A 26,530-nucleotide genomic window follows, 5' to 3' on the forward strand; every position below is an offset into this window, starting at 1 on the left:
GCGGGGGGGGGGGGGGGGGGGGGGGAAGCTCGACTTTTGCTCTGCGAGTATTCAGTGGAATCGTGACATTTTTTAAAGGAGATTTTTTTTTTTTTTTTTTTTTTTGTATTCTCTGGGACTCGATGAACAACGTAAAAATGACGAGATGCAAATTCTTTTATTCTTAAAATTGTTGCCCCCCCCCCCTTTCCCCCACCTTTTCACCTTGCCTTTGTTATCATCATTCACTCCTGCCTGCGTGCAGAGAGACTTCATGATACGAAGCAACGAAAAGGCGCCTCTCGAGTAGTGTCGGGGCAGCGGTGATCGCAGGTGCTTGAAACGCTCTCGATAGTGCTTCCCGTCTGGAGCTTTGAAACGTCGCCTCTAGATGGCGCACATATCATAAAAAAGCTATATTTAATGGACCTTTTCCGAGAAGCATTCTGCGCACGCGCGAGCGCCCGATGCCAAGCGGCGAAAGTCGACACGAAAAATCGAGGAAATTCGGAAGGAGGCCGTGGATCAGCGAATAGAACACGTAATTGCAGCATATAAATAATTGTGTTACACACACAAAAAAAAAGAAAAAAAAAAAGAAAGTGGACGGAAAGAAAAACACGACGTTTGGGTCGTGTTTTTCTTTCCCCTCTTTATAGTCGCGTTGGGCACACGCCGCAGCCCAGAAAGCGAAGAAACTGGTAGCGTAGCTCCCATTATCGATTGGTAGCGCAGGTAGGTCACTTCCTCGATTTTTAGTTCGTGCAGCCACCGCCTGGTGCCGTCGGTATGTGGGAAAGGTCCATTGTCCGACGCGGTAGCAATGACCAGTAGTGCAATGCATTTCGCGGACATTTATTCGCACTGCAGAATTCCTAAGAAATGATTTGCAGATTGCTAGGAAGCGGTTGGCAGAAAGGCCCTAGGCAGCCCGGGAAGCCGTGTAGAAGCTGGATGCCCGGCCGGTGTCCTGGTCGTCCAGGATGGGTATGTCCTTGCTCTGGAACAGGTGGTCGTTCAGGTAGAAGAAGTCTCGGGCGCTGGAGCACGGCACGGCCTCGTCCGCGAAGGCGCACGTGAACGAGGCCTGGTTGAACATGGTCTGGTTGCCGCAGGCGAACGTGTACTGCGAGTACTTGGTCTGGCCGTCCTTGTCCTGTACGCCGCGGCACACGTGGAAGACCTTGCAGTCGTTGTCCACGTCGGCGAAGTAGCCGTCGCGCTCGCACTGGAAGCTCGTCTGCACCTGGCGGCCCAGCAGCAGTTCCACGCCGTTGGGGAGCTCGTACGCCTCGCGACGCACCTGGGCAGGGGGCGCGGCTCAGCAGATGACTTCACTGGCCCTGGTGGAAGCTCGCTCGAGCTTGCACGCCCTCAAATATACCATAGTTCCCTTTGTGTGCGAGCGAATCCTTAGCTAAGCTGGAGCACGTTGCCCCCGGATGATCCGCGCACGAATGCGCGTACTCGAGAGACGCTGCAAGCCCAGATCGCGCCTCCAGCTCGTTGCTCGCCCTCCCGCGGCGGAAAAGGGAAGCACTCTATAGTGATGGTCCCCCGGTTCTCCTGGGCAGGGGGCACGGCGGAACTGGTCGCGATCAGGGCTCGCGAACAGCCATTTCGGAACTAATGTGGCGATGCAGGCGAGTTGGTTAAGCATGTTGAAAGTAGTGAAAGCGCACAATAAAGACGAATACGAAGGCGGAGAGGCAAACAGCGCTCGTCCTGTTTGCCTCTCCGTCTTCGTATTCGTCTTTATTGTGCGCTTTCACTACTTTCAACAGCCATTTCGGACTGCAAATAACACTCTTCAACTGAGCCGATAGAGTGTTGCAGCCGGCATGTGACTCTACCTTGCTAGAGAGTTTTAGTATTGCGTATAGAAGGCAAACGCAAGTGTTGTACAAACGTTTGCGTTAGAGTTGCGTGCTCCACGCTGCACAAGCGCGTCGTTGCCATACGCCAATCCGAGACCGCAATTTCGGGCTCCGCGCACGCGCAATCGGGAACACAACGCTGACGCAAACACAAAGTGCTTGGATTCGCTCGTATACGCAATACGAAAACATGGCACTGTTTCACCGGTTTTCCAAAGCCAACGAAAGATACTGCAGTGAGCAGACCTGCACGCTGGTGAGCGCTCCTTCGACCGAGAAAGGCTGAGATTGGCAAAACGGCGGCGCGTAAAAATTAAAGAAAGGTTCTGGGTAGTTTTGCAATTAAACCAACAACGGAATAAGTTTTTTCGTATTTCGGGACATTTGACCCGGAAAGATTGGCGGCGAATTCGGAAGTTTCTCTGATTGACAAAAGTCGCGACTTAGACATGTGCTTTACCCACAATAATGTCATTTTACGTAAATTTCTCAGACTAGCTAGAATGTTTAGACTATTTTTATTTTATAACTTGTTAATTAAGAATGCTGCGATTGACACCAGTGATGATAATTTGCCCACTTTGGATTGCCATAGTTGTTCGCGCGTTTGAAATTAGATAATGAGCAAGAAATTATTTTAGAGCTTGAAAAACTATGTATTAAAAAGTATTAATTGAATTGATATTAATAGAAATTGCCGTAATATAGGCCCCAAAAAACGCCACAATCACAAAAACACACCATTTAACCATAATATTCTTCACAGAAAGGTCTCATTTTGATTTCTTTGTGGCATAAAAAACTCTGACATTGTCATCGAGCCACGCAAGCAACAAGTCGTTGCCCAGATCGCTCATAGGCTTGCTTCGCTTTCGAAATGTCAGAGAGGTCATCGCGTCAGCTACCAGCAGGAAAGGAAAAACACCAAAGAGAGGACACGGCTTTTCGCTATTTACTGGGGAAGTGGACGTCGGTCTGGCAGCCATACTTGCATTTACCTATAAGGTAGGTGGTTCAACAACGCTCTGGGTGGACCTGAGCAACGCGAGGTATTTGGTTTCACGTTTTTCAGGTTCGCAAGCGCGGGCAATTTTTTTGTGGAAGAAATCATGTGAGCTAATAGAGTAATTTCTGCTCACGCGGCGTCTTTGCTCCCGAGCGTAAAGAGAAGGCGTCTAGCGTCGTAGATTCATTACAGTCCCGTGAGCGGCATACCTGGTCCCATGCGGACGCCTACCAAGCTGGCAACGTGTTGGTTGGCAGCGGCATTCGAAGGCAGACTTGTACTTACACTACCCATTACGAGGGATCACATTACTTTTCGAGCAATGTTTCTTAAAAATTTTTATTACTTTTATTAGAAAGTAATTACGCGTGTAATATGATTTGGAAGTACACAAATTACTTGTAACCGTTACTATTTTTCCCTTTCTATGTTCGTTTCCAATCAAGGAATCCTCGAACCAAGTCTGCGACAGGAGCATGGTTTCTCAAAGATGGTGCTTTGGGAAGATCAGTAGTTCGCTGTTTCGAATGCAGTAATGGACAGTGCGAAAGACCCGTATTCGAAGCGTTTTGAAAATCTCAAGTAACCGGAGAGGTCACTTTCTTTTCGTCTCAAGTAATCTAATTGAATACCCTTTAAGCTCTAGTCGATTACATATTTTTTTTTTCGAGTATCACATCGAAAGGAAAAGATCTGAAGGCGCGATAGAGGGCACGAAGCCATCGGGCTCCGTGTTGTGTGTTGGAGAAGGCTGTACTCACCCTGGGGAGCGCGGCGACAAGGCTTAGAGCAGCTGCAAGAAAGAAGAGAGCCCCGAAATGAGGAGATTTCGCTTCGCCATAGCCGCCACGAACAGGAGCTGGCCTAGAGTGCCTCGCTACTCTTTTGCTCCTCACAGTGGAGCCATTTTAATCGGTTTCTTTTCAAAGTCGGCAGAATGCTGCGCGACACAGCTTAACGCGTGGTGTTGGATAAAGCATTGATGCAATTTTACGAGCCAAAGTTTCTTGGGAGCACCGTGACGCGCCGGCGGCAGTCGATGTGACAAGCGATGTCAGACAGACAGTTTTTGGCGATTGGTTGCACCAACTCTTTTTTTTTTTTTTAGGAAACTGATTTTGAGCGAAGCAGTTATTTTCCACCGTTCGAAAATGAAGAAAAATTTAGGAAATCTTGCGTAAGTAATAAACACTCGTCATATACTCTCAGAGCTACTCGATCACGTCGATTGAAATTTAAAATGTAAAGCGCTCTCCAAACTTATCTGGAACACGCGAACTGTGTCTTATCTCATGACAGCGCTATCCTGGCGGCGGCCGAAGAACTGCGGCATGACGTAGCACTAAATGGAATAGCCCAAGTAAGGGAGGCCGCTACCGTGGGCGTCGCAGCAATTTTACCGGCCGACAAACATATAGTTATCGTCAACTTTTCGCACGAAGATATATAGGAGAGGGACAAAAGAGCCAGTGACTGGATGATTCAATCAGTAATGTTTCTGTCGAATGGGGCAAAAAGTATAGATCGCCTTGCAGGCCTGTGTTGTACTCAGTCCAGCAGCGATCTCGGCCCTTCTCGGACTGTTCCACTAGCGCTACGTCATGAAGCAATTCTTCGGCTGCTGCCCGGATAACGCTCCCGTGAGATAAAGCGCCGTTAGCGTGCTTCGGACAAGTTTGCAGACATCGGCAGAAATTTGTGAAAGACGCTTCTAGTTTACGTATGCAGTATAGAGGTTTTTTGCGCGACACAGGGGGCAATTACAAGCGAGTAGACACGGACAAGCGCAAAAAACCTCTATACTGCATCATGAAGCAACTAGGCCAACAACAAGTTTTAATTAGTTTACATATCTGGCCCCACGTGGCGTATTCACCTTGAACTTTCATGCCGTGTGTAAATTCCTGCCAAAGCAAAATCTATGCCAAGTTAAAAAAAAAAAAAATGAAAAAAAAATTACGCACACAAGAAAAAACTGAAAAACCACAGTAACTTCAAAGATAAAAAAAGATAAGATAATGAGTGTCTCTCAGTCGCATCATACTGATAACTTTATCTTTCTCCTTTACCATTTCACGGTGATACTGCGATCAAAGGAAGAACACCGGAACTCCTAAACAATTTCGCAGAAATGATGGCACGCATTTCTATAGTTCTTCTAGTTGACTTGGAGTGCGATCTACTAAGGTACCTTGAGATATAACTGTGTTGTCAGTGAGTATAATCATAAACCATATGCTATTATTAGGGGTTGATTCCATATAAGACGTATCTAAGGATACCTTATGTACTATTCCAGGCACATAATATTTTACGCGTTGATCTATATCCACTTTCCGCCTGGTGCAATATTGTCACAAATGAAAAAGCAGATGAATTTAGAAAGAAAAATAAACATTTTGAGGTGAACTTGTACCTACAAACTTAAAAGAGAAAGGTGCCTCGCATCTTGCGTCGGCGACTGAAGGTGACTGACTCGAGGCAGCTGCATTACCGCTACTTTCATAAACGCGGCACGTTCAGGAATGTTCTGAACAAGAACACTCAATGGCAGCCGTGAACGGGCAGATACTTTTTAAAACACGATAAAAAGAAAAAAAAAAAAACGCACAAAAAGACGAGGACAGGGACCTAACACAAAATACAGAGAATCGCTATTTCTTCACTATGCTCAACTTGTACCAACTCGCCCACCTCATCACCTTACTACAGTTTATTTCATAGAGGAGTATAGAATTAATAAAATAAGGATCCAGGACGAGAGGGATTCGAACCCGTTCCTCTGCGTGCCAACTCCACCACGCACGCGGTTTTTTCTTCTTTTTTTTTTTCGGATTGGGATGATGGCACAAGGCAGTGACACACAATCGCAATGAAACACGAAAAGACACCAGCCATCTTGGCTAATGTCGAACATGCTACAAGTCTTTGAGGGTAGACAACACCTCAAGAAGTGAAAGCCACTCAGGTGTAGGTTGCTGGTCCCTATAGAATTCCTTCGTAAAGCACTTGTGCTCAACAAAATACTTTTGCACGGGAAGGACATCGATGTCCGCGTGGCGCACAGCCATGCGGCACGCCATATGCTGTGCAGGCCCAGCAGTAGGATTATATCGTAGGGAACATTTTCCCCTTTTACGCTCAACAACGTATGCCATGGGGCGTTAATGAGAACTCTTTTCCGAGAGTCCCTTGGAGGTCGTCCCAAAAGAATACCTCGTCCCAACAGTCTATGGAAAACGTGGCCAACAGTTTCCTGCTTTCTGCACAGTATGCAGTTGTCAGACCAAACTACTAGGACACCTTTTCCCACTAACCAGGCTTTAACTGAAAGTGTCTGACTATACATCTTGAAAAAAGAAAAAGAAAAAGATGTTTATAATTCTTTGTAATGCCGAATTAGAGCGCAGCTCTTGAGGAGGAGGAGGCTTGGGTACGGAAAGGAGGGTATGCCCCTCCACCTCCTTCGTAGATTCTCCTCCTCGCCTGCTGCCCTCCCATTTATCGGGAAATTTAGCGAAAAATTTCCCGCTAATTTCAGCGATAAATTTAGCGACATTTTTTCCGCTAAATTTAGGGGGAAATTTTATAGCTAAATTTAGCGGAGAAATTTAGCGAAAAATTTCCCGCTAAATTTAGCGGGAAACTGAATTGGTGTTGAGGTCACGTGACGTCAATTTCCCCGCTAAATTTAGCGCGGAAACTTAACCTGCTAAGTTTAGCGGAAATTTAGCGTAAAAATTTCCCCGCTAAATTAAGCGGAAACATTTCCCCGCCAAATTTAGCGGAAAAATTCACCCGCTGAATTTAGCGGAAAAATGTTTCCGCCAAATTTAGCGGAAAAGTTCCTGTAACGCAACGCGCGCGGTTACTTAAGGCCCGACCACACTACCGTGAACGACGCCGCCGGGCGGCGCCGCCGGGCGGCGCCGCCGGGCGGCGTCCCAACGCGAGGAGTCCACATTGGCCTCCGTTTTGCAGGCGTCACGTGACAGCACTGGTTCCCGCGATCGCGCCTCCCGTCGGATTTCCCGCTCTTTCGTCGTCTGCTCTTCGTTAGATTCTTCCGTTCCGCACTCGCTGTCTAGACGGTAAGAGTTCATAATGACCTGGTGATCAGCGTGAATGTAATTATCCTAACCTGCTCGTTGATCTTGCGACGTCGCCGCGCTCTGAAGGGAAGGAGGCGCAGGTTTTGGGTCCGGCCGGGTTGGTTCTACCGAAACACCGAAGGACAGGAGAGGTCTGGCGCGCCGCCGGGGCTTTGCTGCCCCGGCGGCGCGCCAGAGACGAAGGCTACTTTCGAAAGTGTCACCAAATCAACACGACATCCGTCACAACAGAGACGACATGCAACAAGTGCCACGGAGAAACTCACTTGTAATTCCGAATTGGTTAGTTTCAAGGAACCGCTCCGTTGGGGAAGGCATCGGGGGGAAATAGGGGGAGCAGACGACACCAAACACGTCCTTCGCTTCGAGAGGCGCCGAGGACCGGCTTGAGCGTTGCCATGGCATCGCGACGTCACTATCTACGCCACCTCCCATTGGCTCCTCTCTTCTGCGGCGTGCGGCGTCAAGCTCTGAACCGCGCACGGAGCGGTTGGGTGTGCGGCGCCGCACGTCGTGACGTTGAAGCCGAAAACTGGTTTCCGCCGGCAACCGGCAGCGACGACCGTCGCGCCGCAGGCCTCCGAAACGCCAATGTGGTCGCGCCTTTACACCGACGCCAACGGTGACGCCGCTCAACCTGAAATGGGCGGCTAAGAGCTGCGCTCTTAAAAACTTTCAGCCTTTCCACTCTCGTGAAGAAGAAAGACCAGCGAAGCTGTACTATGGTGGAAATGAAGTAGTTATAAATGTAAGGATTAAGGTGTGATTGGGTAATTGGTTATGTGACAACCGTAGTGTCCCCGGTTGTCTTTGTTATACCACGTCAACCGCCGAAGGCTCATGAACGGGAGTCGAGGCGCCACTGTTCCTCCACCACGTTCAACTTCGGTAGGTGCTCCGGCGTGGGTGGGTACTTGTATCCATTCACGGTCACGAACCGGGGCACCGCGCCTTTGAGCAGGGAATCTTGACACGTTCTGCACGCCGGTTCTTCGAAGACGTCCGCCGACTCGATACACTGCCGCAATGCGCACTGCCGCAATGTGCCCGTTTCCCGCTGCTTCTCGTCCGACACGCCGCCGATCGTGAATACGTCTCCGGCGAACCAGTCTGTCGCACACGGCGTACGTGACGCCAAATGGGTTCTCCACGAACTCCATCCGGAACCTCGCCATCGCACCCGGGAACTGTTCAGCCGGCGTGGAGTGCAGTCGTCGCCGGGCCTCGCGCTTGCGCTTGGCCTCCGTGGCACGATCGTCACCCTTGACGTTGGCCCGCTGGCGCCATTTACATCGCTGGTTCTGTTCTCGGCAGCGGCTTTCCAGGCGAGCGATGTGCTCTTCTTTCGCAAGGGAGTCTGAAGCGGTGGACGCAGTGGAAGTCGAGGCGACAGCGGCTTCGCATCGGTTGCGGACCCATTCGCGCTGCTGTGTACGTCGTCGCTCCTTCCGCACCCAGTCTTCTTTCCCCGAAAGGGCACGCGGCCGACCCGTCCTGTGTCCAAACCGAAACTGACAAGAGCGTAGGAAACAGCGCGCACAACAGACGAGGACGAAGCAACACACGTGACAGCGCTGCGCTCGTTACGTGTGTTTCTTCTTCGTCCTTGTCTGCTTTTCGCGCTGTTTCCTACGATGAATTCCCACCAACGCGCCCAACTATTCATTCTTCTATGATAACTGGAAAGATTGCCGCCATCCACGAGCGACGGTGGCAACCAGACTGGTTGTGTGCTTGCCGCCGTCGCTTATAGATGGCGGCAGCTGTCCAGAGGTTTGTGTAGGTTTGTGTCGACATGGGGGAGTTTGGTACCGGACACGATCCTGGGGAACCTATCTTAACAGCTCCGCTGTAAAAAAGTATTCGCCTTAGGGGGCACCACCATTGGCTTGAGTCGCTTTAAGATATCCCACCCTCGGCCTACACTGTACAGAAACCATACAGATGAATTAAAAAAAAAATAAAAAAAATTATATCCTTCGTTAGTCGCTTGCTCGGCACACAAGACATGTATTTGAGGGCGAGACGCGTGACTATACACCAATAACCAGCAAAAACACAGGCACCTACGTCTTCGCTTGACAAAACACTAAACTCAGGAAGCGCACCACGCAATCTTACCTGAATAAGGGCTTGTAAAAATTATTATCTCTGGTTTCTGAGAAAAATAACTCGTTGCGGAGAGCAAGTCGTCTGCTTTTTGTGCAGGAGTTGCGGTGACGTCAGAAAGACGCCGAGCTCTGATTGGCTCTGATTGAATGATAGTGGGTAGACCACAATGCTAGCAGCCTTGAGGTCTACCTTCATTCAGAACCAATCAGAGGTCGGCGTCTTTCTGACGTCATCATAACCCCCGCAAAAGAAGCAGACCAACTTGCGCTCCGCATTGACAAGTGATTTCGTTGATGAGCAAAATCAACGAAATCAGGCAAGACGTGTGCACTCAGCAAAAGCAAAGAGACACAACAAAAAGACCATAATTGTGCCATACATTTACAATTTTTCTCACGGACGGAAGAAAATAGCGAACCAAGTTAAAATTCGGAAGTAATCTTCTCAGCTTCTAACAAACTTCGCAGCTTGTGCAAAAAAGTAAATACTCACCCCAATTACAACAGTCGGCTGTAAAACGAAGCATGAAGCGCGATCCAAACCAACGCGTTTATGTGCGCGCGCAGTCCGTGCACTTCCCGGAAATTGCGTATTTCGTGACGTTTTTGCTGTTTCCGGAGCACTTTCTGAGTCACAACCATGCGCGTTGGTTTGGACGATGCTCCTTCGGGCAAGCGGAGAGCATCTGCGCCAGACTGCGAGGAATACGGAGCCGCAACTAGTGCCCTGCACCGATTGGCAAGGGGAGCGCCCTACTACGTCACAGCGCGTTTTCGTGCGCGTTCAGAGAATGTTGAAATCATCGAACTCTCCTATGCGCGCCCGGAAGGCGCAAAGAATCAGCGCGACGTCACGAAATACGCAATTTCCGGGAAGCGCACGGCCTATGCGCGCACATAAACACGTTGGTTTGGATCGCGCTTTAGATCACCTTTGTCCCTTGTACAGAGAAGGTGCTGTACTCTTTTCCCTCTCTGGTAGAAATAGGTCAGACCAGAAGTTGTCTCAACGATCGCCTTCGGGAACATAAGAACACTTTCACCAACAAAGACTCCGGACATTTAGGCATCCACTGTCGAGACTGTGGCTGTTCAATGGGGCTGAGCAACTGCGCCGTGCTCGGCAAGCACCACAACCAGCTAACAAGAGAAATCATTGAGACAAAGAATATCGCAAAACATAACGATAAATGTGTTAGTACTCCGTCTTTAACCTTATCACAAAAAGAACTATAGATTACTTAGCCTTATATAAATTTCAATTTTAGTTTTTGGTTTACGGTTTAGCTTCTCATTGAAGAAAAAATGAAAATACCAATTATTCCCCATGGCCATTAGTCCATAATAGCAAAAAGAAGACGATGAAGACAAGTATAAATATACCAAAGAAACGCTGCGTAAGTAGGCGTAAGTGTCAACGTTACTATAGTCGGTTACAAGTCAAGAAGGTAGGAGGAGCTCCTCCCACAAGTGTGATGCGCCCGTTTCAAATCTCTCCGCAGTCGAAAGAAGAGTTCACTGGAAACGCTCCTTGTTCCGCTTCAATGGGTTCCCACTTGTCTCCGATCCCACTTTTTAATGGCGAATTCGGGTGGTCAGTTGCCGGCGAGAACGAGCCGGCGGAACCGGCAACCAGAAACGCGCCGGCGGCACACCACGTGACCCTCACCACCCGAACACGAAACGCCAGACGGTGGCAGTTTACTTCGCCTCTTGCCCGCGCGACACCGCTAGCGAGAGCCTGTCGCCGCCGTCACTCATGTCCCAACGACTTGGATTGACTTTCGTAGCGGTTGCTAAAGTTACTTCAGATCAGTTTCGTTCTTTCGTTTATTTTTTTTCTCACTGACCTTCTCTCTCATTTCGGAAGTGACGACACCGGATACAGTCTGGCGCCCACTCGCCCGGCCGTTCGGAGCTCGGGCGGAAAAAGCGCCGGAAAGTTGCCGGTGCATGCCGGAGAACCACCACCCGAACGGTGCGCGCCGGACGGTTTCCCGGCAAAATAAGTTGCCGACGATTGACCACGCGAATTCGCCATAAGAAAGCGACCTTTGTATTCATCGGAGAGGAAACCGAGCCCCTGAAAGCAGCCTTTGTATCCATCGGGGGGGAAGCTTATCCCCGAAAGTCGTATTTGTTTCCGTCGGTGGGGGAGAACTCTAATCTCCCTCTCGTGGCTTCCACAATGCTAAGTCAAAGTCGAAAGATAAAGCAAATATGTACAGAAAGGCAAGGACCCTCCTCGCGCGTTGGCCGCGACGTCACGGAAACGGTGGGACGCTATTGGATGCGGAGGTGGCGGAGGGATATCTGATTCCCTTTGAGGGGCATTTGCCGCTACCTTCTTAAAGGAGTCATGAAACGCTTTTTCAACTTTTTTCTGTTTAGCTTTCCTCCTCAACTCATAAATCGCGCATTGTACCAAACAGTTCAAGAAGTCGGAAAGAAGGGAGTCCCCTCTTGCTCGGAATCCCGCTTGTGTAGCCCGGACACAGCCATTGTCCCCCTAGAAGATTAGCCCGTCGCTCGAAATTCCGACTAGTTGCTTTCCCCACCCCGTTCACCCCGAAGCTGACAGTGCTGTGGAAGCTACGTGCTCGTTGGGCCAGCCACACATTTTCCACGTGATCACGCTCTCTCGCGCATACCGACCCGCAGAGAATGAGGTCAGGTGATGAAAGGGAGGCGGCTGATTGGTCCGGCAAGCGCGTAGCTTCCACCGCAATGTCAGCTTAGGGGTAAAGGGATTAAGTGAGGTCCGGTGTCGTGTGACGTGCGCTTGGGCCCTGGTGACGCGCTGCGGGGGCCCGGTTATGGTGGCTAGTAGCCCGGTGACGCGCTGCGGGGTCCGCGGATGTATCACAGTGAAAAGGCGGAGAGTTTACGAAGGGAAGGAGGTACGAAATAGTCCGCTATGTTTTGCAAATTTTTGTAGCGAAAATCAGGCTTCTGACTTTCTACCTTTGTTCTTTTGGCCCACTGAACGATGTGCTATTAGTAAAACCTCAATATAAATTGATTTACTCCAGCCCAAAATTCGTTTCATGGGTCCTTTAACCTGTAACTGACTATAGAACCACTCAGGTGAGAAACTGCCATAGAGCCTGCTCTGAAAAAGTGGCGCCGATCCTTATCCCAGTACCGAGCTAATGGCGATCGCAACGCTGCCATTTCTCCCGCAGCGGCCACTCGGTGAACTGCACGGCTGCACTTACTGGTTCCGCCGTGCGTCGTGTCACGGAAGGGCCGGTGGCGCCATCTCGCAGGGCCATCAAAAAAGCGAATGTATTGAGGAATGGTCTTCAATAAACAATTTAGCCATATCAAGCAACTTTCATGTTTCAACTTGTCGCAAAAAGGGTGGCGCTGTTATCGTATTTAGCTCGGTCTCGGTGGACGCCAGCGGCCCAAGTTTCAAGGGCGGGTTTTCCAACTGAGTGTTTTAGTAACGTTGGCAAGTTTGTCTTTCTTTTGCGTGCGTGGACTTAAATAACTGTTTTGCGGGTTCGCTGTTCTCCCAGGGGGGCTATGTTGCACGTTTTGGACTCCCAGGAGACTAGCGAGAAGGAAGTGACGTCAACAATGCTCGGTAGAAGAGCGTGTTGGTTTATGTCATGGATGAAGAAAGAATAAACAATTAAAACAGGGACAACACAACCACATTGATGTGGTTGTGTTGTCCCTGTTTTAATTGTTTATTCTTTCTTCATCCATAACAATGCTCTTTGGATGTTGATTGGTGGAGTCGCTGATGACGCGTTGCGTGGTGCTGCTCAGGTGCGTTCATTCACACCTACGTCACTTCCTTCTCCCTAGTCTCCTGAGAGTCCAAAACGTGCAACATAGCCCCCCAGTACATCATGAGCAACCAACTAGCCCGAACCTCCGTGTTAAAGGGGTACTCCGCCGATTTTTGAGCTACCTCAACTAACTATATTTTCTGACTCCCCGGCCTTTACCCTTTCTGGTATGCTATTTAGTATCGTGAAATTTATAATAGTTATTGTGAAATCGGCAAATGAAAATGATGCAAAAACAAACATTCAAATATACCCGCCATTTTCAGGGCCGTGACGTCAGTGGAAGGCAAGCTTGCCAGTCGGGCGAGCAGTCTAAAAAATAGAATATGCCAATCATTTGTTCCGTGCTGGAGCGCGGGGACTGAAGCGAGCTTCCAAAGCATTCATTTGACACCATGAAACTGCTTCGAATCAGTTGGGAACAAATTCTACAGTCCAAAGAGCGAACCCCTGCACTTCCACTGACGTCACTTTTTCATTGTTGCCAGTAGAGACTTTCAGTTTGAAAAACACGGTGAGGACCAAAATTGTAAATTCAATAACTTCGTGAAAAAAATTATTTTGACCTAATATTTGGGGTACTATTTTGGCGATGTTGTTTGGCGAGTTTAGCAAAATTTCAAGCAAATCGGGGACTATGAAGAAATCGGCGGAGTACCCCTTTAACAAAATAGAAATTTTAGAGACCTCGAGCCCGTCCTGATACTATGGTAAATACTCCAAAGTGACTTCTTCAGAAAACCGGTCAAAAAGTGGTGATCATTCGGCTGATTTTAAGCATTCGTTCATCTTTTGAAATTTGGGCAACCGCACCTCGCCAGCGAACTTTTTGAGGATAACCTAGTTTCTAGCCAAAAACAGAATATAAAATTGAGAGCCCTCAATCCCATCCTGGTACTAGGGCAAATACTCAAAAACGAATCTATTTTGAGAAAACTGGTGTTAAAGGGATACTACAACGAAATTTCGGCGCTCATTTTTTGGTCTATGTGTGTTCAAAGGAGCAGTATCACATCGAACACACCAATATCTTGCTAAAAAAGTCACGGAACGGAATTTTAAAACGAATTAAAAGATTAGCACAGAACACCTGGTGGATGTCGCTAACGCCTCATTTGTAATGCCCGTCTAGGAACCTTGACAGCTAGTGACGATAACTGTCTCGCCTCCGGCCACGACGAGAGAAGAGGGGAAGGAGGAACTCCCCTCTTCCCGAGAAGCCCTTTTGTGTGCCCCAGAAGTCGCTATTGTCCCTCTACAAGATTATATAGAACATTAACCCTTCACTCAAAACTCGTACAAAAGCAGCCGCTTCGGTGGCTGGATCGACTAGGCCATCCTCTCGACGTCAGCCTCGCAGTAGCTTTGCTCGTCCCGAGACGAACTACGTCACGATTGCGTTGGATGTCCCATGCTCTCCGCTGGCTGTTCTCCAAGCGCTTGCCAGAGTGGGCCGTTTATAACGAAAAATACAGCCACCAGGCTCAAAATACAAACGTGTGATTGTCATTTACGGATATTGTGAATCATATTCAACCTATTTTTGAGCACGCCATATAAACATATAGATTACCGCTCGTAAGCCGTGCAAGCGTGCCTCACGTGGCCTAGTAAGTAGCTTGTCCTACTAAAAAAAAAAAAAAAAAAGTCTGGTAAGTATTATTGCGTTTCGCCAAGGTTCATCTTTTGAAATTTGGGCACCCGCGCCTCATCCAGGAAATTTCTGAGGCCGATCGAGAACTTAACTTGCGATGAAAGACAAAATTCAGGACCCTCAACAATAAGCTGCTACCATGGCAAATCCTCTATAATGGGCCATAGTTGTGCAAACCTGTCTCTAAATGGACATAGTTCGACTGTTTTTAAGCATTCGTTCATCATTTCCAATTCGGGCACCCGCGCCTCATCCAGGAACTTTTTGAGATCGGCCGAATTTCGAACTGGTGACGAAATACTGAACCGAAATTTGGATTTTGCAAAATAAGGCCGCAGAACCGTTGAGCGGGATGCAACGAACTTCAAAACATTACTCATTTATCGATTCGATATCTCAAACGGATGGTTGTACTTTTGGAAAAGAAGGGCGCGATCAAGCGAGGTCTTTAACGGCATTGTCCTCCTGGAAAATTTGAGAATGAGGGGAAGCAGCCTCGCTTCTCTCCTCCTCGCTTCGGTTCACCAGCTTGACGGGACGTAGCGAGGAGGAGAGAGAATGAGAATCGTGACGTGGCCTTGTCTCGTCGGCCTCGTCGGCCGGGTTCAATCGCGCACTTCTTTTCCAAATATACGACGATCAGTTAGGAATATCGCTAAGAGAGTTGCTAATCTTTTCGTTGTCATGTGGTCTAAAACAAGTGGTCCAGGACAGACGTCAGTCTTAGACTTGGTTTTCATTAGTTCATTTGTTCTTGAAAACGGTTTTAATTGTGAGGTCCTTGATGGCATATCGGATCACAAGACTGTTTTGGTTTCAATCGCTTGTTCTGTTCCAAGAAACGAATTTTGTTTATTCCATGTTTCACAACTTTAACCGTGCAGACGATGTGTCAATTATTGACATACTAAGTGATTCCTTTGATAGCTTCGAGCAGCTAAGTTTCTCCAGTGATGTGGAGTCTCTGGTTAGTTTTTTTGAACATATTGTTGAAATCTGTATCCAGTGCTTCGTGCCTACCAAAACTAAGAAAAATGATATTTCTGTTCCTTGGTTATCACGACAAATATTGCATTTATCACGTCGTGTCAATAGACTCCGGCATGTAAGACGTTCCGGTGATTCAGAGAAGATTATCCAGTTTAACTAAACGAACGAGGACCTTCGACTTAAAACTAACTCAGTGAAGGACTTCTATTTTCAAGTTACACCACCAAATTTAATGAAAAGCAACCCACGCAAATTTTGGCAATTGATTTTACCCGGTAGTTCTACTTCAGACTCTTTTACAATTCATGACGTAGCCAGTAGCGGTCCACTAACAATCGCCACTGCATTTAATAGATACTTCCAACCGGTGTTTACAATGGACAATTCCGAAATTCCTCCTTTCAATAATGATTCACAGTGTAGACTTTTTATTTTATTTTTTTTATTTAGGAATACTACTGGCTCCACTCAAGGAGCCATGGTAGGAGTGGGTACAAAACATGTATACAAAATGCAGATTTATAAATGAAAACTCAATTAAGTATGAATTCAAGAGCAGATACAAAATTAGCAACAGTTGTGTTAACGACGACATCATTTGGTAGCTCGTTCCATTCTTGAATTGCCCGAGGGAAGAAAGAATATCTAAAACAGTCGTTTTCGAACCTGTATTGTTTTAACGCTCTTGTGTGGTTTAGACGTGAGGACCCGGTCGATAATGGTTGTATATAGTTAGAGCTTTGAACATGAAGAGTGCCATGAAGAATATTGAACAACAATTTTAATCTATCAATTTTCGCTCTCATTTGCAACGGTTGAAGCTTCGCTCTAATAACTAATTCGGTGGATGATGTTTCTCTACGATAATCATTAAAAATAAACCGAGCAGCTAACTTTTGGATACTTTCAAGCTTTGGATAGTTTTGGATACTTTCACACTTGGTTATGTAACTGTGTGTGATGAGGGCGTGCTAAACATGGTGTGTAATTTAGATACTAAAAAAAAGCCCTGGCAGGCCTGACAACATTCATAATTCATATCTAGTTCGGTATTCTCTTTGGACTAGTCGGTACCTCGCTATTATTTTTCAGAAATCCCTGTCAACCGCAGCAGTTCCCTCGTCTTGGAAACTTGCAAAAGTATTTTCATTGTATAAATCCGGCGACAAACATTCGTTAACTAATTACAGGCCAATTTCTTTAACATATTATTTATGCAAATTACTAGAATACATAATCTGCAAACACATCATGGTGTTCCTTGAAACTAACAACATTTTATGTGATCTTCAACACGGGTTTCGACGTGGTTACAGCACAATTTCACAACTCACTGAATTTACTCAGGACATCACTCAGTCTCTCGACATCGGCAACCAAGTGGATGCGATATTCATAGACCTGTCTAAAGCCTTCGATACCGTTCCTCACTCTAAACTTTTGTACAAACTTAATGTGATACTAAACAACCCTTCCCTCGTTAACTGAATATCAAGTTTTCTTTCCAATCGCTCACAGTATGTATGTTTTAACTCCTCCAATTCTTCTATTGTCGATGTGTCCACAAGGCTCTCTTCTCGGTCCGCTTCTTTTCTAGCTCTGCATCAATGATTTACCACGTAACATCGCACAATTTAAAGAAGAATGATGCACGTAACAATTTAAAGAAGAATGATGGGGCACATTTGCCTGAACACTGCAGCAAATGCCGGTGTGAGCCACGTCTTTCTGAGACAGCGATTCTGGGCAGAGGCAAGTGCCAAAAAGCGCGCGAGTTATTAGAGGCGTATTTCATTAGAAAAAGGGGTGCACAATGCGTAAGTGACACATCTGTTGCACTCTATAATGCCGAGGTTAGATTATTTGGTAAGTTTTTGTAAATTGGGCGATAAGCGTATGTCACATGGCTAAGCGCGTGCGTGGACGAGATGAAGATGACGAGGATTGTATTCCTTTCTTTCTGCACTTTTCAAATATAGTTGTGGGTGGCGCCTGTTTGTCTCTTTCTCTCTTGTGTCCGTGTTTTTGCGCCTTGTAACATGAATACCAATGCCTTATATGCTGTATGCATCTCACATGGAAAAGGCACTTCAAGACAATGGCATCGGTTTCTCCGTGGTGCACCGTCAACATGGCGCTGTAGTGTCATGGCGATTTCCTGGACTTGCCTATGCTGACGATCTAGTGCTGATGGCAACCAGTTTGGAGGACATGAAGGGATTGCTGGTCGCATGTGAGACAGAAGCAAACCAACTCCGACTACGCTCCAATACCGACAAGTCAGCCACAGTAATTTTTTCTGGCAAGGAAGGAAGCCTGGGATCACTCACTCTGCAGGGTACAGCCATCCCTGTGCAAGCGATCTACAGATACCTCGGGGTGACGCTGTCGACTACGGAGGAGTATCTGGCCGAATACCTTCAGGGTCTCAAGACATCTTCAGTACGAAAGAGTAATGTACTGCGAAGGCGCAGCCTCTGGAGCTACGAGCGTTATGCTATCACCCGAGAACTTTGGAAGCTTGTTGCATTGCCCGGTCTGACATTCGGAAACGCCGTCATCTGCGTTCCCAGCGATGTCCGAGAATACGTTGAACGGCGCCAAAGGGCGGTCGGCCGTTAGGCATTGGGGTGCCACGGCCGGGTAGCAAACGAGCTTGTGGAAGGCGACCTCGGCTGGTCTTCCTTTGAGGTGCGAGAGGCCAGAAGCAAGGCTGAAATATTACACGCGTCTCAGGTATACATGGATGGAGACCGCTGGGCTAGGCGTCTCTTCATCTACATTCATCTAAAAAATGTCAACTCGACGTGCAGAAAGCGAGTTACTCGTCTTGGCACAAAGTTTTGGATTTTTTCTTTGGTCACCGAACCCCAAAATGAAAAGGAATGGCTGAGTGCAGTGCGGGAGCAAGTGGAAGACTATTGAGAAGGACCGTTGGATGTTCGGGATGCAGCAACATTCTACCATACATCTTTACGCAATCCTCAAAACCGAGATCGCGCCCCGATTTTTTGTGGAAACACGCTGGGCAGTCGACTTCTTATGGAGGCCCATGGTGGTGCTTTACGTACCAGACCGTTCCGAAAGAAGTACGACTGCAACGTGACGGACACAATGTGCAACGTCTGTGGAGCGTGCGGAGAAACAATCGAACACCTGCTCATCGCGTGCAAGGCACTGCTTCCAGCGCCTATCGTGGGATCCCCGTATCGAGCAGGCACTAGGCCCGCTCTAAGCGGCGACTCGTGACATGGTGGAAGACTCATCGGTGACACCAGTGGTTTGCTGTTTTGTTTTAGTTTTTGGCGCGTCGGTATCATAGACTCTCCTTGCAAAGAGATTGGACTGCAAATATACATACATACATACATAGAAATTTCTGGGGATGGACATTAAAAAACAACGTGTAATTAAAAAAAATAACTGAGAAGTTTCTATTGAAGTAATGCGAGCGCGGTTTTGAATGAACCCTCCTCAGGTCACATCTACTATTGCGCCGTCCACCTAATGACGTGCAAACTGAACGAAGAAGGAAGACGAGGACCTTGAGGAAACCAGGGCGCGCGGGCTGAGTTAGTTCGAGTGTTCGGTTCTCTTTTGCCGCGAGGTGGGGCCAGGGCTCTGCTCGGCGTAGAGTTCCTGTATAGGCTCCTACGGGAGCCAGAGTTGCGCGTCTGTTTTCCACGTACCGCCACGCCGCTATTCGCCGAGATCCGATCACGTGAGGATCCGGATCAAGTGCCGTGCAGGAAAGTAGACGTTGCACGCGCCCCGAACAGTACGTTCCCCCGCTTTTGAGCGCGCCGCGCGCCTCGGACGAGCGGCGCCGCTATTCGCCGAATTCAGTCACCTGAGGAGCAGGATGAACATGCCGTGCAGGAAAGACGGCGCTACGGGGATGAACGCGCAACTCTGGCTCCCGTAGGGAGCCTATACAGGAACTCTAGCTCGGCGGTGCCGCGTTCCGACGAGGAGCTCAAGAAGCTGGCACTCACAAGTAAAACATCCACCGAGCGCACATTCGCTTACCTTGCACAATACATGGATGCTTCGCGCCATCCAGTCTCCAAATGTGTACACAGTTTCTCTACACTAGCACATCAGATTCTGTGCTGCCGCTGCCTTTGCCACGCTAATACGGCAAAGGAGCGACTTTTTTTCTTTTTGGACGGGGAGACACGCGTCGCTCAAACTATCGCTGTTCATCGAGCTGGAGGGGGCACCAGTCGGGGAACGTACCCCGACCAACTCGCGCCACTTGTGAATAGCGTGTTGTCGCGTGTGTGTTGTGCGCGTGTTGTGTGTCGTCTGTGTTCTAATTTCTTGTCTAGGTTGAAATGTGCATAACGTGTGCAAATTTGAAATAAGCGTTCTTCGTATGTGAATGTAATGAGCGCGGAAACGACCTACCCCAGCGATACCATATTTTTTACCAACTTTAAATTTGACGTTGACTAGCGCCACCTGGGTGTGTGAAGGCGCAATTTGCTACAAAATAAGGTAAGGGCGCAAATTTAATTCCAGGGGCCTAAATGCATGGGTGCAAAAATTACTCCTGGGGGTTCAACTTTGAGCGACTAACGGTAGGGGAGCAAGGGTTGCTCCCGTCACCGTTGCTCCCCAATGGGACCAATGGTTGTGTCAGCGCATTTGCTCCTTTGAGGGAGCAAGTCACGTTCCCTTTTTTCTTAGAGTGTACCGTACATTTCCTTCTCAATCTCTTTCAGTGACGACAGAAACAAAGATGCAACCAGTCAGAACGAAGTTTCAACCCACGTACACGGCTTGATAAAGTTCTACAAATCAAGGGGCTTTGGAGCACCTTGATGCTGCCAACAGATTGGCTGGGCCCGAGCTAGGAATGAACGTTTACGCAAATCTTGCTTTCAGTTCCTGCTTCGCATCGTGCTAACATCACGAATGTATAAGCCTCGAATTATCTGCTAAGGAGCATCTTCAACTTCTTCGTTCATCAGTAAACAGAAGGCCGCCATTAGTAGAGCACAACGTTACTAGAACCACTCAGTTGGGAAACTGCCATAGAGACTACTCTCAAAAAGTGGCCCCAATCTGTCCACCAGAACCGAGCTAATGGCGAACACAACGCCGCCATTTCTCCCACAGCGGCCACTCGGGGAACTGTACGCTACTTCTATTTTGGCTGTAATCGGCCATTTTGGCGCCGAAACAGATACAGCGGAAGTGGTTACAGGGGTGCCACCCCCGTCTCCCCAGCGGACGCGCCGCGAATTACTATACCGAAGTTAAGTGCACCTAGGTCGGCACGCGCTACCTGAAAGGACCGCTGAGGCAGGTTTGTATAAAAACAATATTAATTGTTCCGCAAAACCTTGCAAACTAAAAATTATAAAACATCACGCGCCCTTCATTTTGTACTAAACTCCAAAAAAATTCATACAAAAAGAGTCTTTTCCGTTTGTTTTTACTCAAAAACATGCTTTCTAAGAGCTCAAAGTGACCACAGTACAGACAAATGATAGAGTGGCGCTGTTGTCGTATTTAGCTCGGTCTCGGTGGACGCCAGCGGCCCAGGTTTCGACGGTGAGTTTCCCAACTGAGTGTTCTAGTAACGTTGGTACGGCACATACGCCATTTTTCCGATGATGATGATGATCAAAGTGGCCAGACTGAATTTCGGAAAGGGTCTATTGCCCTCCGTTGCCTATATGAGTTGTGTTGAAGCGCCCAAAACATGCACACCAACAGCACTGTACTTTGGAATGTTTATACTTTTTTCTGACATTCTTTCTTCATTCCAGCCTTGGGTATTCGGAAAATACACCGTTTGGTTAGAATTGTCATTTCCAATTAAAAGATACACTGCTGGAGGTTCCCAAAAGCTTCCTCAGCCTCTTAACTCTCTACAGCTGGACTCTCTGACAAAAGAAGAAGACAGGAGGAACAGCAAGCATTCGAACGGCTGTCCGGTGGTAGATGCTGCACTAGTAGAAAAAAATGTGGAACCTGTGAAGGGTGACAGTTTCCGTGAGAAAAGGTTCGGGTATTTTAGCTTCAGGACAATTTGATTTGGCTAAAATTTTAATTTTAGAGCCTAAGGGACAAATAACGGGCTAGACACCTTCGCTTACGTTTGTTGTACATTACTTGAGAGATGATATAAACAAGTCCACAGATAGCAGAAGTGGAGTCCATTGAAATACAGTGCTGTCTCGCTAATATGGACGCCTCCATTCCCTCCAAAAATCGTCCATAATGTGAGTTGTCCATATTAACGAGACAAAAATGCATATATTTTCCCAGTTGGTCCCCTAAAATAGTGTCCATATAGCGGGGTATTCATATTAACGGGGTCTATATTAACGAGACATGAGTGTACTATACGAATCCAGCGAAGGTCAAATGCGAACGATAGATATAAATAAATGTTCCTTCTTTCTTTACTTTGCCCCTGTACTTGGGCTGCCTCACTTGTGATTCTCTCTCCATGGCCCAGACTGTATTTAACATGTTGCTCGAGCAGCATGCAGCTTTTCTGCTTCGGTGATCTCGTTTAAAAAGAAAGATAAAAAAAGTAGTATACCTAACCTGCCAATTCATTCGGACCATCAGCAGCGCTGATTGTGTGAGATGTAAATCTATACTGATGGTCCAATTGTGGTCATATTTCTTTACTTTCATATACCAGCTGCGATTCATGCGTTGCCTGCCCTGTCAACCATGCCTGAAATGTTGTTTGAGGTTTCGCATGCAGCTACAGGCCATACCTCAATAAAGCCAGATATTAAAATTTACACCTCCTACAAAAAACAAGCGCAAAGAAATTAAATAGAAACGAGCGCGCCGACAGCTAAAGTCGTCACAGCCTCCACAGGGCGAGCGGGGCGAGTCGGGGAAAAATTCTGTCCTCGCCGTGACGTCACCCCGGTTCGCCGTAAGGGGGCGCCACGCAAACTTCTCGGGGCTAATAGTCCGATTTGCAATGAATGAGTACCGCTTTATTCCTTCTGCTCATGCATATGTGCGAAGATGCTCGTTCTGCGTACAAAACATTACCCGCACGCTCGAAATATTTGAAAATAGGGAGGCGCCAGGAGTCAAGTACCCGATAAAAGCTTCCCGGTATAGGAAATAATGATAAGAAACACCTTTCATAACCCGTACACTTTATACTTTACGTTTGGAATGTCTTTAACCGCACGTAAAGATGCACGACGGAGTCATTTTCATATAACGATAGGACGGGCATAGGCGCCACCGGTATGCTGGCGAACCTTGAACACGCTCTACATTCCTTTCGATTGCTATTTTGCCTAGAGTCATCGATCGTTTTTACACACCTTCTGTGGAACGCAGGTTTGGGCCTTAAATATAGCAAAGTTTAACACCGTTCACTGGAAAAGAAAAATACTGTAACTAAAGAAATTACACTTTTACAACGATACTAAAGCGCACACTATTCGGTAAGACCGAAGTACCAAAAATGATCCATGCTATTTTACGGCGAAGAGAAAATGCACGCGCGCTTTGCCATAGGAATGCACAGGAGCGCCGCAAAAGTTGACTGGCTGCTGTCTGCTTCAATTTGAATCCCGGAAGTCGCAGCCAGTTTAACCTTTAGCGCACGTTATAGTAATTTTGTGGCAGAACGAACAACCCACACCGCAAGGATTTTCTATCATGCGGACAGCTTCGCAGAGATGATATAACCGTAACCCTTTTCCAATTGGGCGCCGCCATATTGAAGTGTAGAATCAAAGCTGTTAAATGTTTCAGTGCGCCGTCGTGCCGAGCGTGCCTCGAATGGAAGTCGCTTAGTGCGGCCGCCCAGAAGGCGCCTCGATGGAGTATGCGCACACAGGCGCGAACAGAGTGCCTTCTCGTGGGCTCAATAAAAGACGCCCTTTGGTTAGTGTACACGTCCTTGAGTTCTGATGTATTTTGGAACGCTCAGTCGCCGTAAGCATTACGAGCTGTAGAACTCGGAATTATTTCTGGGCGCGACAATGTTGGCAACGATGCGGCATCGGCGCTCTTTCGTTTTTTTGTTTTTTTTTCTTTTCTTGGAAGGATACATCACGATTTTACCGCTTAGGTTACTGCCTTAAACTAACACCCTCCACATCACTAGTAATTTTTCTTTTTTACCAGCCTCTAGATTCTGAGAGAAAAAAAACAACAACAAAAAACAAGCAAACAGTGATTTCGCGTTTGTGCAAACAATGTCGTGCGTAATGATTCGACTAGTGGATGGCGGGTCATTGGATTGTCGGGAATGCCGGGGTTGATCAGCTGGTAGCCGAAGCTCGCCGATGCAGCCATGAGCTTCGGCTGCCAGGCTGGACAACCGACTCGTTCTTCTGCACTCCCTGGCTGCGGCTGTGCCCAGTTTCACGCCCATTCATCTCAACTCTTCCGTCCACGCAATGTTAGACGAGGGTGCCCCTCGTTCGTTAAACCACTGACTACGCGTCTCTCGTGTTGGACGGGCATCGAGACAACCCTGCAGTGTAGAATTGGCCAAAGTAGGAAAACCGTATCACAGCTCCCGTAGAACCCTGCCGACCAAACTTTCGAGTGCGCCAATGAATGCCCTATGCGACGCGAATGTCTCATCGGGCCTGATTCTAAATTCTGCTCTTTGCGAGCACAATTTGCTTCAAGCTCGCAAAAATAGCACAAAAATAACGAGAGATCACCCGAGAGACCTCGTCCGTGTCGCTCGTGTCATAGCGTATTCACGGTGCAGCAGCCCCGCGCTGCTGCGCGAGCGTTTCGTATTACTTGACATTCGCACGAGCACGTCGTGCCAAGAAAACGCCAAACCAAGCCACGCGTTAGTGCAAGTATAAAGCTTTGACAGCGCTGCGGAGACCACGCTACCCTTGAGAACTTGGAACCAAGTCCTCGCTATAGAATTAAACGTAAAAAGAAAGCACCCGTTAAACTGCAAGTGCTCTTTGTGTATGTCGGAACACGGAGGCTTGGGCAGCACGCATGTGCTCGTTAGGCCTGGCGCGTTCGTTAGAGCAACGCGGGTGGTGCACCATCCGAGGCAGTTTCCGAAATGCTGGTTCGAGCGAGCATGCTCGCTCGAAGCAGCACTTCGGAAACTGGTTCATTCTGGTGTGAACGTTTGAAGCCGCCTCGATGGCTCCGAGGTAAAGCGCCGGTCTAGTTATCCCGGTCATGGTGTCCGCGTCCGAGGCGTGGGGAAGGCGCCGTCTAACCGAGATTGGGATGGAACGTACAAAGATGGTCTAAATGAATCCGACATGCCGGATGCCCTTGGTTGCCTTGGCACGTGAAACCCCCAAATTTGCCGTCTGTGATGTATTAAACGCATTGCATGCACCGTATATCTGAAAAACACTCCGCACGCTGATAGCGTTTTTTGTTTTTGTTTTTATACGTTATGTTTCGTTAATTTGAATGGCACAAATGGCAGCAAAAGGCTGTCTCCCGTGCCCACCGGAGTGATGAATGGGCGCGGCTTCACTCACCGAGAAGGATAGCAGCCTTCATGTTGGTCTCCGGGAGGATCTGAAATAAGAAGTTGGGGTGAGCTCTGCAGGCAAGAACGAAGCAACGCGGAGAGTCAAAGGGAATCGATTGGGGCGGTTCATCGACAGCAGGGCCTCAGTTGGTCACAGTCTCATCGACCGCAATCAGTCCAGCTTCTCTTAATTGCCCGTGCGAAAGGCGACGTGTTTCAACCTCCAAGAAAAAAGGCACGAAAGCATCCTGCATCATCTGGGGTCAAGTTAAAGATCGGTGCGCGTGGAAAGGCGGAACATTCAATGTCCGGAGATTTTCCTCCTCGCTGAAAGAGAAAGGCGTTTTCTGGAGAAATACGCAGGCCGCGAGAGGGATTCCAAGCTGTTTGGAGAGCTCTTCCCGAGAACGACTCATTCTAGATTGGAGACTGGGCGCTGCTTCGCCATCTTGGTCGTCATTACGCGTTCTGGTGGTTCGTGCTTCCGAGAGAGCGGTCGGTACGCCCGGGGCACAGTCATGCGGAGACTGGCGGGCTGGCCCCAGCCTGCCCCAGCGGCAACGACCGCGCCACACACAGGACGAAACACGGGGGCACGACCTCCGGGAAAAGCCGCTGGGCCCAGGACGTACCTAGTCGACGAGCACGATGCTGTGCGTACTCCGGGCGTCTCTTATAGCGTCTTTCCCCCCTCCCTCCCCTACCGGCCGTGGAATCCAGTGAGCAGCTCCCTGGGTCCCGAAGAAACACAAAGAAGGCGCACGTGGGGACCCCAAGGATCGGCCGGCAAGCGGGTCTTCCTCGTGCGTGCTCGTGTCTTTGGAGAGCAGCGCGGCCGCATTGCGCCTTCTGTTCACGCGTGCGGCGTTGCGCAAGCTCACCCGAGCGGCGTCCTCGGACGAGCCTGTCCTCCAGGATTCGGGCTGTGCGGGGAAGCGCAAACCAGGGGGTCCCGGCGGGCCGCGCATTAGAAAGTCCTCCGGCGTGGCCCGGATGAGTAGCGATGGGCGGACAGGGCCTCGCTGAAGGCCGGACTCTCCGGGCCGGGGTTCGCCTCCCTCCCGGGCTACGATACTCCAAGACGGAACCCTCTGTGCAGACATCTGCTCTTCTTGAACCGCAAAAGCCACGTCGCGGATCCACCCGCTTGGCTTCGTTGAAAACCCCGCGGTCAAGAGCGACTGTATTTGAAAATTCCTTTCTTCAAATTAATCTCAAACAGCAGAGCAGGGCTGGTCAGAAATACTCTAAAGTCTGAAAAGTCGTTGGAAACACAATTACTGGAATCCATTTTGCTGGGGCAGAAATAGACACTGAAATAAATTGTTCTGAAAAGAAAACTACGATCTAGATATTCTCGTTCTCCGTAGAACTATTTGGGTGCACCCAAAAATGTATAAAAAAAAACACACACACACACACACAAAAAAAAAAAAGAAAAGGAAACACAAGCAGGATTTATAGCCATGATCTACATTACGAGTTAATTTTTTTTTTTTTTTAAGCCAACAAACAAGGACTCG

At 48.3% G+C, this 26,530-nt stretch overlaps 1 protein-coding gene across 3 annotated transcripts; it reads right to left on the reverse strand.

Moving 5' to 3' along the window:
* Positions 1–813: 813 nt before the first annotated feature.
* On the reverse strand, positions 814–25,683 carry LOC8034255 (U-scoloptoxin(01)-Cw1a). 3 transcript variants are annotated; one of them, XM_042287516.1, is made up of 4 exons: positions 25,640–25,683; positions 25,015–25,054; positions 3,624–3,655; positions 814–1,282 (listed from the first exon to the last, which is right to left on the reverse strand). In XM_042287516.1, exons 2-4 carry the CDS (start codon positions 25,034–25,036, stop codon positions 902–904), a joined length of 435 nt encoding a protein of 144 aa, XP_042143450.1. In that variant the 5' UTR covers positions 25,037–25,054; positions 25,640–25,683; the 3' UTR covers positions 814–901. The 3 variants fall into 3 exon arrangements, with proteins under 3 accessions (XP_042143450.1, XP_042143451.1, XP_042143452.1); XM_042287517.1 differs by having other exon boundaries at positions 25,015–25,049; positions 25,636–25,671; XM_042287518.1 differs by lacking the exon at positions 25,640–25,683 and having other exon boundaries at positions 814–1,279; positions 3,621–3,655; positions 25,015–25,046.
* Positions 25,684–26,530: the final 847 nt, after the last annotated feature.

Source organism: Ixodes scapularis, unplaced genomic scaffold, assembly GCF_016920785.2.
Source record: "Ixodes scapularis isolate PalLabHiFi unplaced genomic scaffold, ASM1692078v2 PGA_scaffold9__187_contigs__length_104089568, whole genome shotgun sequence".
NCBI classification, from domain to species: Eukaryota; Metazoa; Arthropoda; class Arachnida; order Ixodida; family Ixodidae; genus Ixodes; species Ixodes scapularis.